Below are 19,433 nucleotides of genomic sequence, written 5' to 3' on the forward strand. Positions count from 1 at the left end.
GGGAAAAATTTCTGAGGAGATATTTACATTTGCAAGGGCAAAATATGTTGCAATGTAAGAAAATAGTTGACTTACTACTTCAATCTTTCCTTTATTTGCTTTGTGTAGCTAGGGGAATAAAGTTACAACTCCAATCAAAAAGACCTTGGCTATTGACTTTTCTTTCGCTGGTTTTGAAGTGAACATTCTGTTCTTTTAATTGCAGTTTGCTTTAAACTTGATATAATAAAATTTACTTTCCATGAGAACTGACCAGGCATGAAGAGGGTTTACCCAAGCCAAAGGTTCCACCTGTCATTTACTGAAAGCTTTAAGACTCTTACAGAAAGACAACTAGACATATTTCATCAAAGCCAGAGCTAACGTATTCCTTCAAAATGAAGGGAATAAAAAGCTGTGAAATACAAACTCAATTATTTGCCTAAGTAACTTTCTATCTTCACCATACTGAGTGAAGACAGCAGCCCATCTTCCCTAAAATATCAAATACAAAATATTAAGTATTTTTAAAAAAATCTAAATCTCCAAATACCATAAATGCATGAAATGCATCTGAAAGTTTACTGTCTCCCTTCAGCTTCAGAACATTGAATCAAATCATAACATTTTCCTCCCATGAAAACATGGTCAGCTAAAGTAAATCTGATAAATGCTAAACATTTATAACAGAAGACCTTCTTTTTTGACCAATATCGCACAGCAAATCACTGACTGCAAATCAGAATAATTTCTGAAGTTATTTTTTAAAAATGACTAAAGACCGAGAAAACAGATGACGACTTAATGTAGTACTCAGTGAGAAGGGCAGAATCAAAATAACTTTCCTTAAGGACAGTGTAAACAACTGGCTCAGCAAAATGACATTTTCTATCTCACTATTTAAAAATGTTCAGTAACGATCATCTGCAAAAGCAGAACCTAATGAATGCAAAAATGAAGAAGATGACTAATATTTTTCAGGGTAATGTTTAAAAACATTCCGTTACTCAGCACTGATTTAAGAATTTAACTCACAAACACTGTGGTACATAAAATCGGATTTGTTTTTTAAAAAGTACTTTGATGTTAAACTAAAAAATTACACAGAAAATTCCACTACATCGGTGCTATCTGAATACCAATTCCCATTATCCTAAACTTCAAGGAACTTCTGTCTAATTCATGTTTTCTTGTGAAAAGTCTATCATAAAATAAACAGCTGGTAGAACCACAGAAAGTAGAAACAGAAATTTGGGACTGATGAAATCTGAAGACAGCTTCTAATAATAATAAGAGATACATCTTTTTATAAGAACTCTAAAAATTGATTATGCCCAGCAATTACTGCCTTGTTCTAGACTGACTGTTCTTGCTTTAGAGTCATTGTTTCAATTGACTTCTTTTTGAATGGATCAAGCTTTCATACCTGCATTTCAATCAGACAGCATTTTACAACAACCCTCAGAAGACAGAAAAGCCGTGCCCTCCCAGTTGCACCATTTACTCCCTTGCTGGTTAAGAAATGTCACCTGTTAAGTTAAATGAATCAGCAATTTAAGACGTCTATTTTGTCTGACTGTAGGCAAGATTTCAGCTTTTCAAGAAACCCCTCACATTTGGTAGCAGATGTCTCTTGATGTGCCTGATGTAAACCAAAACGACACATCAGAACAGTTATTTAATGAGTTAAAAGATGACTAAAGTGTCACAAATGGAACAAAACAGCCTTCCCATTGTAGCTTTTGTTTAAATATTTCATAAGTTTAGTCAGGAAAAAAGTTGATTTTGTTAATAAATGGCACTAAGAGTCTTCCATAACCATCATATTGTAAGATCACAAATATTGTTTGGCTTCTGCTAGTGGGTACTTCATGGCATACTTAAAAAACAGTCTTTCAGAAGAGAACTTTTTCCTACATGTGCACTCTGAGGTCACACAAACCCTTAGAAGGACAGGCTACTTCCTAAACCTTTTTTCCTCCTCACACTAGGGAGATGTTCTGTCTCTTAAAGGAATTAGCGTAAAGTCTTTTAAGTAAACTATTGTGTAAGGACTATATTGTAGAAGTACTGACGTACAGTCTGCATAATCTCCTTTAATGGAATTTAAGGCCAATTAGACATACACCACTTGGGATTGGTCTTGATATCTTCCATTCTGCTTCAGAACAAGGAATGAAAGCAGCTTTCCTTTTCTTGAGACTACAAAAAGTATGATCACTTCTCTGTCCTACTACTTCACATACTTGTATTTAAAATAACAAATTTTCTAAGACTTGACTTCTGCTCATTGACTTAAACTGTGACTTTGCCAAATCCTTCACTTTATACCAACTGGCACTGTATTTTATGCAGTTATTCTACATTCAACTTTTAAAACATGTACAGATTACACTCTTAACTTCACATTCACACTCTCACAGGACATAATCCACATCTGACTGAAGGCCACAACATCAACCTACTGATTTTGAAAGTGCACCCAGAGCTATCCAAAGCCATAAATTCTACCAGAAACTTATCATTGGAAATAATTATTTCTCATCTCCAGTGAACTGTATATAACTTTCAGAAGAAAGCTCATAAAGCAAGGAGAGTCATTCTTCTACACTGACAAAGCCTATAGCTGTAAAACCAGATACCCTAGCCATAAAACCAAGAAAGATTCCTTGAATCCGTCATAGGCAATTATCCCCTTCCCCTGAATAAAAATACTGAAAAGAGCAAAATACAAATCTTTTTTTCCACAAGAGGTTGGAAAACCAAGAGAAGTAGTGGCCTGTGTTAGGCTCATTAAACAGCACTTACGTATTTCACAGTTAGCTTTGAATATGGCAGAGTAGGTCATAATCCAACTTTCTGTTCCTACATACAGTCCCTGAACAAGAGAGTGATTTCCACTGGATATGAAACATTAACAACAGCAACAAGCCTGTAAAACTGATGAGACACTGAGTAGGTCCTTATCTGTTACAAAACAATATAGCTTACATTATCAACTGACAGCACATCCATGTTCAGAATGCTGTACCAGTATAACTGATTCTCTTCCCTGAAAGGCCAATTTTTATTGCAACAAGCACTAACACATATTCTTACCTTTTTGTATTTTCTAGTAATAAACAAAGAGTTCAGTATTTTATTCCAACTGAGCTACAAACACAGATAGTGCTAAAAACAAAGTACAAATACAAAAACCCCCAAAGTTACTATTGAAAAATAAAGAGTGGCAGAATCAGATCTAGAAGAAAATTCCATCAGTACAGTCATGTCTTCAAGAAATAAATAAGGTTGTATACATACTTTTCTGCCTGGAGTTTTGTGGTTTTTACTATCAAGTCCTGGGTTTGTTCCTTTGCTGCCTAGAATACAATTAGAATCATTAAGCATGTGAAAAACACAAACATATCAAATGTATTACACAACCGTTAAAATATGTAATACTTTTAAAGCTTTCTGACTATAAGCAGTTTTGAGTGTACTCTTTGAAACAAAAGGCCTTCTCAAAATAAGTATTCATTAATTCTCCCTATTTTCAGGCATGAAAAAAACTAATATCCTTATCCGTATATATTTTCATCTTTAGATACATTTATATTCACATACAGTTGATTTCTAGTTTATACTTAATAGAAAAACATTATTATAAATATTAGAAATAGTTCTGATTTTGTTTGTCCATCCACTGTAAGTTGTTTACTGTTACTAAATGAAACAAGTTCCTCTGGGTGCGAAACTGCCCAGTACCACTGTCCATACAGACAGTTTAGACCACATGAATACAGCTCTGCTGGTCTAAGCAAGTTTAGCTCTACAGTCCAAGCAGCTTACAGGGTTGTAAGAACCAAGAAAAATTATTAGAAAAAAATTCTTCACCAAAAGGGTTATCAAGCACTGGAACAGGCTGCCAAGGAAAGTGGTTGAGTCACCATCCCTGGAGGTATTTAAAGGATGTAGACGTGGCGCTTAGGGACATGGTTTAGTGGTGGACTTAGCAGTGTTCAGTTTGTGGTTGGACTTGATGAACTTAAAGGCCTTTTCCAACAAGAATGATTCTACAATTCTAAGAGCGATGCACTTAAGTTCATCATAGCCCTAAATGCTCAGTGATGACAATGCAAGGGTATTGCGGTGGTTTAGGCCCTGCCAGGACCCGAGACCACGTTGCCGCTGCCTTTCCCCCACCCTCGGACCAGACGGGGCAGGGAGTGAAATACAAACCCCAGGGTTGAGATAAGGAAAAATTTAATACAACAGTGTAACAACAACAACAAACCGAACAACAACAATAACAGTAACAACAATGAACAGAACAAGAGGTATACCACACAGATACAGCAGTGAGAGGACCGAACCACACAAAAACTGTCTCTGCTCTTCCCGCGCTTGGGCACCCGGACCTCAGGTCAAATAACCCGGCTAGAGCTCCCTCTCCACTGCTGGGGAAACTTAACCCTATCCTAGCTGAACCAGGACAGATATCCATGCAGAAACTATTCTGCTAGAGACAGCAGCTGCATGACTAAAGGCATTGCTGCAACTGAAGTTAAAGAGTTCTGAAATTCATCGCTCAGCAAGAAGATAAAAGACATCTGGAATTGTTGGTTTCCCACTGGATATCACCAGTGATCATTTAGGCAGAAAAATAAGATTTAACAAAAAAAATAATCCTGAAATCAAAATGCATTCAGTAGAGAATAACATTGCAAGTGAAGAGGTGAAAGCAGCTATAAAGATATTCTGCATGAATAATTTCTACAGGTCTACATTACAGCATTTGCCAAAACGAGGATGCCAGTCTTGAAACCTGTGAGAGGTCTAGTGCAAGTAGATACACACACTGATTCATTTTGGCCTTTCTATCTGCCACACTACATTAGTTACAATGGAAGAACAGTCACAGTACAGAATGCTTTGAAAGGTGAAAGTAGGACTGCAACCACTCAAGTACAACTTCAGTCATCAGAGGGAGCCTGAGCTGTTCCACAAATATAGACAGCGGGCACTGCTGAGGTGACAGTTACTGAATTTTCTAAAGGGAACTACTATGGACTAGCATGCAAATTTAATAAAAGCTCGACAGAATTTACTGAACATTTAGTAGTTCCAAAATAATTTAAGATCTCTTTACGCTTTTTATATCTTATATAAAAATAATATTTTTTTTTTAATGTATTCATATTTTAAACTTTTTTTTAATAATACTGATTTTCAATGTTTCAGCCTAACAAAAAAAAAAGACTATTACAACAAAAGAGTAGACCTGAACTATTCAGCATGGAAATCTACTAATTCCAGACTTTTTTTTTCTCCCCTTCCTTCAGAGTTGCAAATTTTAATAAAGCAAAAAGACAGAAGACATTTGCTTCCTTTCCAGTGCTTTCTGGACTTAAGTACTAATTGCCAAGAAGAATGCTAACGGTAGGACAGCAGAAAGGAAGGAAAAGCAGTTTTTCTGGATCTAGCTAGATATATCAGGAAGTCAGTTTTTATTTACATGCATTCAAATGCATGCCACATACTGTTATTATTGCATGTACATAATGTAAGAGCTTACATCTAATCAAAAGAAGGTAACTGGCAGAAAAGTCAGGCATGCCAGAAAAATCAGAAAGCTGATATTTGATACTTCTTGCAGATCCAAAATATATTTTTCTCTTGTTTCCCACCTCAGTATACTAATTAAAACTCTCATTATCCTTCAACCCATTCTAGCACTTGCCTCCTCCTCTCCCTTTCAGTCATTGCTCTTATCAAGTCACTATCCTGAAATCAGATTTGACAGTATCTGGTTATTTGCATTGGATGGTATTATAAACTTACAAAATAAAAAAAGGTACAAAGCTTTTTGGCTTATCAACATATAGTCCCTTTTATATCTTGTGTTTGTTCTGCTCTCTTAGCACACTTTTCTGCCCTATATGCTATAGATATTCCTTTTCGTGTCTTGTATTTGCTCTACTCTTAGTTCATTTTTCTCTTCTTGTTCAGTTTAAGCACATGCTTGCAAGTCTTCACATCCTATTACAGATAAAGTATTTGACAACTGAGTGCTAGTTCATGGGTTTATTAATTTACATTCATACAAAGAAAACATTGGTTGAATTGAGACAAGTTAAGAGTTCTGCAGGGCTTTAGAGGAAACCTAATGTGGGGCACAGAACAAAACTACCTACTGACTTTAACAGAAAAAGAAATCACTGCAGGGTGGCTCTACTCGGGGAAAAAAAAAAAAAATCACAGATGATAGTTACACTTCATGATCTAAAGACTTCTGCCTTTTAGAGCAAAAATCTGCATGGACACTTGACTCATTTCCACATCTAAGAGTTTAATCAAACAGTTCCTGAACTGCACTAGGGAATACATCCACATTAACAGTATTCAAAGAGATCTGAGACCTCCCAAGGTGCATTACCCATTGCCTTCCAAACCTGAAAATTAAGTACTGCAGTGGGCTACACTGTACTCTCACACTTTTTCAGAGCAAGTTCATCAAACTACAAGCGTTCTTATGGGAATTACATGCAATGACTATGAAACCTATTAATCTAAGTAGGGGGCCATCTCAAATACCCACGTACACATTAGGAGGGGAAAAAGCAACTGTTTTCATAGGATTTTTTTCTCATTTATGTGCTATATTCAGAACAGATTGGTTTGGCAAAACATCTACACCTCAGTGTCCATAAACGTTTTAAACTCATCACTGTACTCAATATTGAACTTGTACACTAAAACCAAGCCAGATTTAGTAATGCATTATAAAACACAACCTTTTAACCCGCCTTAGAATGTTATGGATTCAGGCTTAATACAAAACAGAACTGCTTTTGTTGAATATCAGCATTTTAAGACAATGTTATGAAACAAAACCAATAGAATGAAGATGGCATACTAGATTTGTCTCCCTCTTTGGATTACAAGATACTTTCTTATAAATATACTTGATTTATATGAAGACGTAACAGATGTAGTCAATGCAGAAGGCACGAATTTTAAATGGAAATACACAAACATAATTAACCCTTTAATCTCACATACATCCAATCTAATAAAATATTTTCTCTCCACTCACAAATGGATATCACATTGCTATTCTCAAAATAAGTATATTGCTGCATTCTGAATTGCAATTTGGAAGAAATTAAAATTACTTCCTCCATACATTTTCTAAATAAGTAAAAAGAAACATATTAATATCCTAAAGTAACATAATATGCATACTATGGAAACATCTCAATGTCATTGTTAATCCCTAAAAATAATTATTTATCTTTTTAAAAGAAAGTAGTCTCACCTCAAAAGGAAAAATATACAAAGCACATGTACTTATATATTACCTTCAAACGACTGGACATATCTTCACAGCAGCTGCTCATTGCTTGCACATCTTCGTTTATACTCTCAAGCTCCTAAATAAGTTCAAATAACATTAATTGTATTTTAAATCAGAAATGCCATGCCTAAGCCCAGCTTCATCCCACCAAAATGAGATGCCCAAGTTACAAGGAACATAGTTGCTCTAGGCTCCCTGTAAATCAATGGAACGAATGCACCTCTAAAGATCAGCATTCACTTGGGATTTTATCTGTTTGAAACATCACCTCTCTCTGCACAGGATTTTCATCAAATGAAACAAACGATGAAACAATTTCACAGAATCACAGAATCATCTAGGTTGGAAAAGACCTTGAAGATCATCCAGTCCAACCATTAACCTAACACTGACAGTTCTCAACTACACCAGATCCCTCAGCGCTATGTCAACCCGACTCTCAAACACCTCCAGGGATGGGGACTCCACCACCTCCCTAGGCAGCCCATTCCAACGCCTAACAACCTGTTCTGTACAGAAATGCTTCTAATATCCAGTCTAAACCTTCCCTGGCGCAACTTGAGGCCATTTCCTCTTGTCCTATCGCTTGTTACTTGGTTAAAGAGACTCATCCCCAGCTCTCTGCAACCTCCTTCCAGGTAGTTGTAGAGGGCAATGAGGTCTCCCCTCAGCCTCCTCTTCTCCAGACTAAACAACCCCAGTTCCCTCAGCCGCTCCTCGTATGACATGTGCTCCAGACCCTTCACCAGCTTCGTTGCCCTTCTCTGGACACGCTCGAGTAATTCAATGTCCTTTTTGTAGTGAGGGGCCCCAAACTGAACACAGTAATCGAGGTGCAGCCTCACCAGTGCCGAGTACAGGGGTAAGATCACTTCCCTGTCCCTGCTGGCCACGCTATTTCTGATACAAGCCAGGATGCCATTGGCCTTCTTGGCCACCTGGGCACACTGCTGGCTCATGTTCAGCCGGCTGTCAGTCAACACCCCCAGGTCCCTCTCTGACTGGCAGCTCTCCAGCCACTCCTCCCCAAGCCTGTAGTGCTGCTGGGGGTTGTTGTGACCCAAGTGCAGCACCCAGCATTTGGCCTTATTGAAACTCATACAGTTGGCCTTAGCCCATCGCTCCAGCCTGTCCAGATCTCTCTGCAGAGCCTCCCTATTTTACTGTAAAAGTATATTTGTCCTGTAAAGTCAAAATCTCTCTTAATACTTTTTTTAAACTTTAAATTACATAGCAGTACTCTTGCAAGATAGCTAGTCACACTGTAAAAATACTACCTCTTTAACTTGCTTGAATATGTGGACAAATTCTTCATTTATGGCTAAGCTTCGTCGTTCAATGTCTCCACGCAAGTTTCTTCGGGTGCGCAAACTGTTTTCAACAAAAAAGGTCGAGAGAGCCTTGAGTGCTTCCAGCATCTCCTAGAAAATAAAAAAAAAGACCTTAACTTTCCACACAGTTACAAAGAAGCAGCTTACATAGTCTATAACTATGTTTGTGGTTTTAAGAAAAAAACCCAAAAAACTACTACATGATTTTAGAGAAAAGACTACCTAAACACACTCCAGATAACTAAAATAATTGTTGAGTCTTTCTTCTTCTTGTATGTTATAACACAAACCTTACTATTTCAGAATAGCTTTAATCAGTAAGATTACACCGGGTTAACGCACGACCTACCTATAGCTAGAAAACATTTAAATCAGAAAAAGCCGGAGAAGCGCCCTCCGAGCTAAGCAATACAAACCTGCCTACGATTTGAAGGTATCGAACAGGTGCGTGGCATGTCGCTGGAGAAGCAAAACCCAATTTTGTTTTTAATTAACGCTGCAAACGTCACCTTGCGACTCCGCAGCGGAACTGAGGGTATGACACGGTGGCTCCCCCGCGCCGGAGCCTATCGGGGCTCGCAGCCCTGACGGCTCATCCGGCCGCCCGCCCGCAGGACGCTCCCGCCGGGCAGGCCCCGGCCCCCGCCGCGCCCCCTCAGCCGCCGCCCGCCCCACCTTGTCGTTGTCCAGGCGAGTCTCCAGGATCTTGTTGAGCTTGCGGGACAGCGGGTTGCTGCCGGGGGAGGCCGGCAGCCCCGGAGCGGGGACAGCGGGCGGCGGCGGTGCGGCGGTGTCGGCCATGGCTGCGGCCCTCCCCTGCCGCTCGCACCCAGCGCCGCAGCGGCGGACCGGCCCCGGCGGAAACGCGGCCCCGAGGCTTTGGTTCCGGCCCGGCCCCGGGCGCAGGCCCGCAGCGGCTGGTGGTGGGGCCCGGGCCTTTGGTCGCCGGTACAGGTGGCTCGCAGGGGAATGAATAAAAAGATTAGGGGTTGATGGTAAGAAGGAGGGTTCACTTCCTGAGGTCGGCTAGCTGTATTTATTTCATGAAATAAATGCTTATTTATGAGCTTAGCTAAAAAGGAAAAATAAATGGGCTCTATTGTATAAGCTAATAGCAATGACAGTAAAAGTGTATGAAAATGAGGGGGGTGTCTTGTTTCGGCTGTGCGTTTACTGACACAAAGGTCTCACCCCCGAGGTCTCCTCGTGTCTCCAGAGCAGCAGAGCTGCCCCTCCACCGCAGAGGGAAGGAGATGTGGCTTCGTGAGCCGGGGCCGCGGTGGGATCTGTGTCTGCTGCAGCCGTGGGCTCCGCTCCCCTGGACAGCCCGGCCGCCTGGCCTGGGACCCACCGCGGTGCTGCCTCGGCACTCTGGGTCGAACAGCCTCAGGAGCCTGGCTGCGCGCCCCGCTCTTGTTCTGCAGCCGTGACATGTCCTGTGTCAAGCGCTGAGGTGCGATGAAGGGATTTCTGTGAGCTTTTCCAAAGGACAAAAACCGGATATGCAGATGAAGGTAAGACACCATGGAAAGAAGATGAATATATACAGCACACAGCTGTTACTTATGAAGACGGGGGTCCCACCATGGTATTAGCTCTGAAAACAAGAGCGCCTTGCCCATGCAATTGAAAGTCTGTTTCCATTTGTCTGGTGGTGTGTGGATCAAAAAGCAAAGACTCAAGCAGCAGCTTAACTCTTCAGGAGTCTGGGGACTTCCCATTGCTCTTCTGTAGGCTATTCCTGAAAGAACTGCAGGCAAATCGAGTAACCTTTCCCTTTATGCCCAGAGTGGAGCAGTTTTCATTCACTTATTTTTTCTTTTAGTTTGAGTCATTTATCTCAAGAAAAATTTATGTGAGCAGAGACGCCCACCTGAAATTTTAGCATGATGGGGACAGTGGTAAGATATTTTTCTATTTAATTTTTATTTTTTTGTTTGCTTCCTCACATAAATCATCTGCATAAAAGGCCAGCTTTTCTAAACAGCCTGTGTAGTGCCTTGTTTCTACTGTTGGCTAGTCAGCAAGCAGGTTTTCAAATATTTTCAGACTCCTTGTTTCCCTTCTTAGTTTCTGATCCTCCACCCTAATACGCTGATGTTATGTCCTTTGCTTCTGACTAAGCTTCCAGGAGCTAGGATCTCCCTTCTCCACGTCAAAAGAGATAAACCAGTATGCTGTCATCACAGCTATGAGCAATTAGTATTTAAGCATCTCTCAAAAATCCTATTATTGGAAAGATCCCCTCCCACTTATAAATTGAATGTTGTTAGCAGTTTGAACAACATTTCAAATGCTGTTAACCTGTTGGATGAGTTGACAGAGTGAAGGCACACCTTGAAGTCAGAAAGACTTGAACATCTGAACCGCGAGTGTCAGATGAGTCAAGACCATTGCCAAGTCTTGTCCAGCAAGTTATACCACAAACCTACACGGAGCCACAAAGATTTTCCTCTATCAGTTGGTGCATTTTCTTTTGAAGCAGACAGTTCTGCTTTCAGATGCTCCTTGATGGGTGTGCATTTTTTCAAGAATGTGTTTCATGAGCCAGAATGCTTCTAGCTAACATAACACATTGGGCTGGCAGGAACTGATAGGATTTTGAAACAGCATGTTTTTATCTGTGAATGTGTTCTCCTGGGAAAATGAGAAGAAATAATTGAGGGAGCACTTTTTAATCTCCCACAACTGCAAGAAGTATTTGTATGAAGACACCAGGACTTACCTTTTGTTATTCTTTTAGGAATACTAGATGCAGCTACCAAAAAAATCCTCTCCTTTTCCAACATGGATAATATTTGCAGGCTACATTTTTCCTCAGAGCAGATCTTTTTAAACAAAAATGCAAATGTGATAGTGCAGTGAGGTCACCCTCTAAATCTCAGCTGATGTGCCATGGCTTGTAAGTGTCATGAAAGTGGGTTTGACATGACATTCTTAACAGTTTTCTTGTCCATCAGCAAACATTGTTGTGTTAAGTCAACTGGATGTACACTGTGGGATAAAACAATTGAGAGTTTGTGATCTGTAACTGCCAGAAGGGACTCTGATTTCAGATATCAGTCTATGTATCAGTGGAAAACAGTTTGTGTAGTGTCAAGGATAAATCCCCTTACAAAGCTAGATACGGCAGCAAAAATACAGGTGTCAGCAAAAAAATGTCTGGTACATGATGTTTTCTGTTGATTTTCTTATCTCAGTTCCTTATTGTGTTGCTTTTTGGTTTTGTTTTTTCCCCAGGAATAGACAGCAAAATAACTGTTATCACTATGCAGCTAGTGAAAGTGTTCACAAAACACTCATTTGCTGCACTACAGACAGGACCACAGTTTAGCCTGCAGAACAGGGAGTGTGTGTTCTGTGGAATGCTACCTGTCATCTATGTAGCCCCAGCTAATAATGCCATTGTACTTTCAAATGCTTGGAGGTACATGTACTTTTCAAAGGCAAAGACAAAAAGGTTTGTAGTAGTCTGTTCTTAAGAAGTCTAAGTAAGAATAAAACTCCAGTGGATGAATAGGTTGACTGGGGTCAAAGACATGACTGGAACTGATATCTCCCTATCCTGTGGCAAAAGAGGAGTGATAGAGCAGGACAAAAAGGAAATGTTTTCTTATATACAGAGAAGGAGAAATGGCCCTTTGCTATAGCTGTTGTCACAAGCAAATGAGGGTGAGAAAGGATTTTTGTGATGAACACAGAAGAAAATGTAAAAATACATTAGAAGAAGAAGAATAGTAGAGATTGAGGAAGGAAGGAAGGAAGGAAGGAAGGAAGGAAGGAAGGAAGGAAGGAAGGAAGGAAGGAAGGAAGGAAGGAAGGAAGGAAGGAAGGAAGGAAGGATAGACTGATGCAGAACTTGCTTCAGTATGATCCACAGAGGACATAGGAACAGGACAGATTATGAAGTAAAGTCAGGGAGGTGAAACGTCATATAACAAATGTTCATAATCAGTTGTATTTTCTATCTATTACAGTGTAGTAGATAAAAAGAATTTGACAATGCTACTGTTATATACAATTTACAGGCCCTGATGCTTTCAGATGCAGGGAAGAAGAGCATCTGCGGGAAGCTGGCTATAGTAACTTGCTGCTCAGCTATGCCATCCTTGTGAAAGTGATAGCAGCCCTTTATGCTGCAGCCCTTATAGAAGATCAGGTGAGAGGCTGGTTCAATGGGCTAAGGCCAACTGTATGATTTTCAATAAGGCCAAATGCCGGGTGCTGCACTTGGGCCACAACAACCCCCAGCAGCGCTACAGGCTTGGGGAGGAGTGGCTGGAGAGCTGCCAGTCAGAGAGGGACCTGGGGGTGTTGATCGACAGCTGGCTGAACATGAGCCAGCAGTGTGCCCAGGTGGCCAAGAAGGCCAATGACATCCTGGCTTGTATCAGAAATAGCATGGCCAGCAGGGACAGGGAAGTGATCTTACCCCTGTACTCGGCACTGGTGAGGCTGCACCTCGATTACTGTGTTCAGTTTGGGGCCCCTCACTACAAAAAGGACATTGAATTACTCGAGCGTGTCCAGAGAAGGGCAACGAAGCTGGTGAAGGTTCTGGAGCACATGTCGTACGAGGAGCGGCTGAGGGAACTGGGGTTGTTTAGTCTGGAGAAGAGGAGGCTGAGGGGAGACCTCATCGCCCTCTACAACTACCTGAAAGGAGGTTGCAGAGAGCTGGGGATGAGCCTCTTTAACCAAGTAACAAGCGATAGAACAAGAGGGAATGGCCTCAAGTTGTCCCAAGGAAGATTTAGACTGGGTAGGAAGCATTTCTTTACAGAACAGGTTGTTAGGCGTTGGAATGGGCTGCCCAGGGAGGTGGTGGAGTTCCCATCCCTGGAGGTGTTTAAGAGCAGGCTTGACATAGTGCTGAGGGATCTGGTGTAGTTGAGAACGGTCAGTGTTAGGTTAATGGTTGGACAAGATGATCTTCAAGGTCTTTTCCAACCTAGGTGATTCTGTGATTCTGATTCTCTGATGATTCTGATTCTGTGAACTTGGCTCTGCCAGGCTCTCCACTGCACACAACATACCCCAGAAGAAATCCATCATTGCCTTATGTTCTTCACTAGTTCTCTGCCATCAAATTATTCTTTGGCTTTCTCCGGCATTTTGTTGTTATTTTGTGCTGTGGTTGGGCTAGAAAATCCAGTTGATAGGCAGGAGCACAGGAAAATGTTCTGTGTCTTTAAGTCAATTAGAATTGGATTTTTTGATGGTTTATTTTCTGAGAGGTTATTGTAGATACTTTTCACTGGGCCAAATCAGCCCTTTCCTTGAGCTAACAATTTTTCAAAAGCTCAGACAGTGTTGACCCCATTTTGCAAATGAAGGTATGACTCTGTGAGTGATTTGGCCAAAGGTCACCCTGACAGCAACCTGTAGTCATGTAGTGAAACCTGTCTGTGTCCCTTGAAGCTCCAGAAGAATGTACAGCTCTGAAGTTTTCGGTTAGCTCATGCTATATCACTTGAGGATTTATTGTCATGCCTCACAGTCAGCAGTAGTGGCTATAATATATGTGATGCTGAATCAGCCACCTGGTTGAGGAGCTGTAAAACTCCTGTTTGTTATAACTCACTGAAAAGATAACAGTAACAGTACAGTATGCACTTTAATGCATACCAAACCCGTGAAGTCTTTCTGTTCATCTTCTGCTAAAAAAACCCAGCCATTGATTTCAAGGTAAGTACTGTGCCAGCAAAACTGATAGGGTTTGGTCTAAATGTATTTGGCTTCAGAACTCTACATGATACAGGAATTCTCTAAGGAAGTGGTCATCTAGACTACGTGACCACATCCCCAGCAAGGTCAATAGGTCATGGCACTGCCAGTCACTATAGTGAGGGCCCAAGTTTCACCTAGAAAAAAGAAATAAATGGCTTAGATGGTGGAGCCAGAAGAACTAATATCTGCTTAATAGCTGACTAACTGCATCACCTTAGTGACACTGTCTCCGTGGCTCAGGTATAAAGCTTATCTTCCTTTGCATATGCTCATTAGTATGTCGATGAGACCTGTAATATAAGAGATTATTGTTATTGTTATTACAGTATAGCAACAAAGAGGAATATTTTTGCCAAAAAAAGTAGAAGCACGACACAAGTAACACATGATATAATGTTAATGGTGTATGCCAGACCTGCTATCCTTCCTCTTTAAGCAATGACTGCCTGTGTCTTGCTGGCTAAAGGTCTCTGGAATGTGTTCTGTTTTACAGATGAAATAAAAGTAACCCAAACAACTGAACAAAAATTACGATTCACCATCAGGCAAAGAAACAGTACCCTTCACTATGTTCTGATCTCAGCTGAGGTCAGTCTCTAGCAAAGAAAATCTAGAAAATGATGCCTAAATTACTGGGCAGTGCCTTCACCTCAGCCGATCAACCCAAGGCCATCTACAGGATCATGACACGGCCATGACATGGATCATGAGAAGCCAAATGTAGATCTAATAAATCATGGGATTTATGGCATTAGAACAAATGCTTTTTGAGTAAGTCCATCAGCAGCACAAGTTTTAACACAGACCATAACTGCTGCAAACTTGGCAGAGTTCCCTTTTTTGGCAGCTCCTCTGACTGCTCTATTTTAATCCAGCGCTGTGGGTCAAATGTCCACGTCTTATGGATTTCAGTCGAATCTCTTAGTTTTTTCTTCCCTTGACTTTTCTGGCATGTTTCCTGTGAACAGACTGTTCGTTAAAATCCATTAATGGAAATCCAGACCACTGCCTTAAGCCCCCACAGCTAGTGATGAACCATGACTATTCTTCACTGAAATGCCCGCACAGCTTAGGCAATTGTTGTTATCCCCAGAATCCAACCACTATGGTTGCTTTGTGTTTACAGTTCAAGTCACTGAAGACACGTGATAAATGTTGCATATATTGCTGCCATTCAGGATTCATACAGGACTCCAGGATAGTATTATTCCACTTGGCAAGACAAGAGATGCATAAATACAGACATAGTAATAAAATGTGTAATGAAGTACATTTTTGCAGCCTTTTCCATTTCCTCTATTGCATTGACTGGCTGATCTCTGTTTTGAAGCCTATTTGTCTTTTCTAAGATCCTTTTAAACTCCTGTTGTGTAACTTTTGCGCTCCTGCCCTTTTTGAATCTACCCCCCCACGCATTTCTGCCACACAGGCAGGGTAGTATGACTGGCTTCTCTTAGCTTCAGCCAATTTCTTTACCATGGTCACTATCCAAAGTACAGTCCTTAGTGTGAATAACTGCTATACTTGAGCTAGTAGCTGTTCCTTGGAATGTAGTTGCATAAGATGATAGATTTCTCACCCTGCTAACACAGCAAATCCTGCACAAATGTTTGTATTGGCACAGGAGAGACAAGAGTCTATGGCCAGGAACACCTTGGGGACAGGACTTCCCTTTTAAATGGCAGCTAACGGTTTTGTCAGGCAAAAGTGTATCTGGAACCATGAGGGCACAAGGAACTCTTGAGGGGACAAGCAATGGTGTGGCATGGGGGCAAAAGTGTGGCAGCTTCATCACAAAAGCCATGGTCTTGTGAAACTGCACCTTAGGGATGCTGCTAGGTCAACTCACATAAAAATATTGACAATCATGGCAATTTTCACAGCAGCATTACAACACAGAATCATGGAATGGTTTGGGTTGGAAGCGACCTTCAAGATCATCTAGTTCCAACCTCCCTGCCATGGGCAGGGACACCTTCCACTAGACCAGGTTGCTCAAAGCCCCGTCCAACCTGGCCTTGAACACTTCCAGGGAGGGGGCAGCCACAGCTTCTCTGGGCAACATGTTCCAGTGTTTCACCACCTTTATTCACAGTAAAGAACATCAACCTAATTTTACATGTATGGGTGTTATAAACAGGTTTCCCTAGTACTCATAACGAATCTGTTTGGGTGAATTTAATCAAAATTTATTGCTACAGCAGGAAAAGTAAAAGTTTCCAAAATGCCAGAAGTCACACTCTCTGATATCTGTCAGGAGGGAAGCAAAACAACTCCAATGTGGAGCTACCTCTGTAAAGTTGACTCAGAAGTGTCCTCTGGGCTTGCCTCAACCATTCATCTTTGTGTGTCAGCTCATGCAGCCCTTCCAAAACCTTGGCAAGATGCCATCACCCTCCAAGATGCTGGAGAGCTGCAGTGGATAAAAATAACTTATTACTTAATGGCTGACACTGGCTGCATTCACTGCAGATGAGTTGCAAACAATTTCTCTGCGAAGATCTACTCACCTTCAGAAGAAATATGTTTAAGCCTGCAGTTTCTTGCTCAGATTACCTGCCATCTCTCTCTGGTGGTCATTTCTGCCTTCATGGCATTATTACAGGACTGGCATCCCTATGACTGATGCACTGGAAGCCAATAATTATGTCCTCAAGGGAAGGCAAAGGTTGTAGGAAGCAAACTTGTTTCTAAACTTCTGCATCTCTCATGCATATTTATCCATTTGCAATTTGAAATTGTGAGACTGGAGTGAGTCTGGGCAGCTCTGCCAAGAACAGGCAGAGTGGTAGCGACCTCCCCTGTTCCGGGCCCTGTCGGGTGGCTGCAGAACAGCAGTGGGGAGCACGGTGATGGGCTGCCTGCTCTGAAATGCAGAGGGAGGACAGCTCAGCCTAGCCACCCTGGGTGATGTGGCTGTCAGATGGCTGGATAGTACTGATGTCGCTCTGTGATTACATTGGAAGGAAAAAGCGCTGTGCATTTAGCTGCTCAGATGAGAGTTTTGCCAACGCAGGAGTTCAGCGTCAGCATCTACTGCAGCCGAGTAGGTTGGTTCGGCTGGTGTACAGCACGGCATCGACAGCTTTGTGAAGCACTCGCATTCCCTGGCAGGAGCTCAAGGAGCACTTCCAGCAACCTCCAATTACAGTATTAATTACAAGAGACTATCAAGTTCCACAGAATAGGCCCCAAGCTTCCTTTTGCATGCAAACTAGCAAGGACTTTCTTGTCCATGCAGGTAGAACTCTGTTCAGAATATCATCAGCCTGTTTATACATCACCCATCACTGTCAACTTCCCTTAAACAATGACACCTTAAAATAATGTTGTGCATGCAGAGCACATGCCTTTCAAAAAGCAAATGTCATGTTGAGTGAACTGCCAATCTGTAGGTTTTGAGAGGATATTTTAATGTTAATTGTGGTGATTAGTGGCTTCCTTCTACTTCTGCCCCATACATGGCCTTCTATGTGATAAAGTCTAGAGTACTAGTAATATAGGCACAGTAACACCCTAAAGAGAAGCATCAGGTGCCTTAACCAGATTGTGGATTGCAGATTGCAGTGCTAACTGACAGAAATTAGCAGATTGTCTTCAAGCAATATTTGTGCCTCACTGTGGAAATCTTATGGCAAGAAATGCCCATGCTGGCATGGAGCTAGGCTTTCCTTTCACTGGTCAAAAAGCAGATTATTTTGCTGCTTTACTAGCAGTGTGACTACTGATCCACTGCTGATATAGGAAGCTCTGAACATTAAGTGGCATGAATCTCTTCTTGCTCTCTTCAACTTAGATACCTGAACACTTGAAGAGAACATTAAGTACTTACGGTGGGATACATCTCACCAGTCTTCTACCATCTAAAAGTTAGAGGTGAAGTCCACATCCTATCCTATCAGAGGAGTGAAAGAAAGGAACTTTCAGAAGGCAATTCCTACCTAGTCTTCTCCACTGTCTGCATAGAAAATTTGTATGATGGACCATTGACCAATTTTTTTTTAATCCTCATTGGTCTGACTGTGGCTTTTGACTTCTCTGCAAATAATACTAAGAGTATGCCCCAGCTACAGAAATGAAATATAGTATTAGAATGCTGGTGTAACCCCAGACTCTCCATATACTCAAGGGGAAGGGGGTAAAAACCCCAGGATGTTTGATTTTACAACTGCATAAATAAAATGTCTTATTTTCACAGTAAAATGATCCACTTGGTGCCTGTAGGCATGTGACATATCATCCAGACACATATCATTTTGGGTGACACATCGTGGACTTGCCAGTTGCAAGAGTAGAACTGCCCAAGGGCTAGTTCAATTTTTGCACCTGAATCAGAAAAACTTTTAAATTTTCATTCATAAATCAATGGTGCAGTCTAGTTCATACCTGCTTCTTCTGTTTCCTCTTCTCCTATGTCTCCTTTCTTTATTCATTTTGTCACCTGCTCTCTGTCTTCCCATGCTCAGAGGTATGTGTTTCACTCTGTCAGAGATATGCCTACTTGCGATGCATTACTCACCTTCTCAGATACCAATATTAATCCAATTTTCTTTTGGTGTGATGGGATTTGGACACAATTTCTATTATCAGTAGTGGAGATATTATGCCAGCATACCACCACAGGGATATCGGCTTGTGTCTGATTTCTTGAAATGAATAGTTGTTTTACAAGAGACTTGAGCATGAGCAGGAATATGTGTGAGCTCCATTCTCCAAAGTGTTGGGCACTGTCTTGAAGATGTGCTTAAGTGCTTGGTGATTTATGGCCAGAGTTTCTGTGTTTTACAATGTTGAGCCAAAGTTCCTTTCTTTTTTCAGTCACTGAAGTTAACAGAAGCACTCATGTATGGGTATTGCAGCATAAATTATCTTCAGCTGAAGAAACAAGATGGTTGTGAAGAAAGAGGGAAGACAATTCTCACTGCATCAGAGAGGAAGGGTGCATTGGCTTCCTGAATTTGGAGGAAGAGAATAAGAAATATCCTCATCACCGCCTCAGCCCCGTTCTGCCTCATTTTCCTCCAGGTGGTTAAAGCTCCAAGTGATGGGCAGTT

General features: G+C 41.2%; 1 protein-coding gene across 2 annotated transcripts in view; it reads right to left on the bottom strand.

Moving 5' to 3' along the window:
- Positions 1-9,575, bottom strand: part of COG6 (component of oligomeric golgi complex 6) — a 59,832-nt gene extending 50,257 nt beyond the window's left edge. For both annotated transcript variants that reach the window (XM_074815795.1, XM_074815794.1), the window contains exons 1-4: positions 9,325-9,575; positions 8,596-8,739; positions 7,323-7,394; positions 3,283-3,341 (exon numbers count right to left, since the gene is read on the bottom strand). In XM_074815795.1, coding sequence (XP_074671896.1) covers positions 3,283-3,341; positions 7,323-7,394; positions 8,596-8,739; positions 9,325-9,450 — 401 coding nt within the window. In that variant the 5' untranslated portion in view covers positions 9,451-9,575. The remainder of the gene's footprint in view (positions 1-3,282; positions 3,342-7,322; positions 7,395-8,595; positions 8,740-9,324) is intronic.
- Between the last annotated feature and the right edge of the window lie 9,858 nt (positions 9,576-19,433).

Source organism: Strix aluco, chromosome 2 (assembly GCF_031877795.1).
Source record: "Strix aluco isolate bStrAlu1 chromosome 2, bStrAlu1.hap1, whole genome shotgun sequence".
In the NCBI taxonomy this organism is placed as follows: domain Eukaryota; kingdom Metazoa; phylum Chordata; class Aves; order Strigiformes; family Strigidae; genus Strix; species Strix aluco.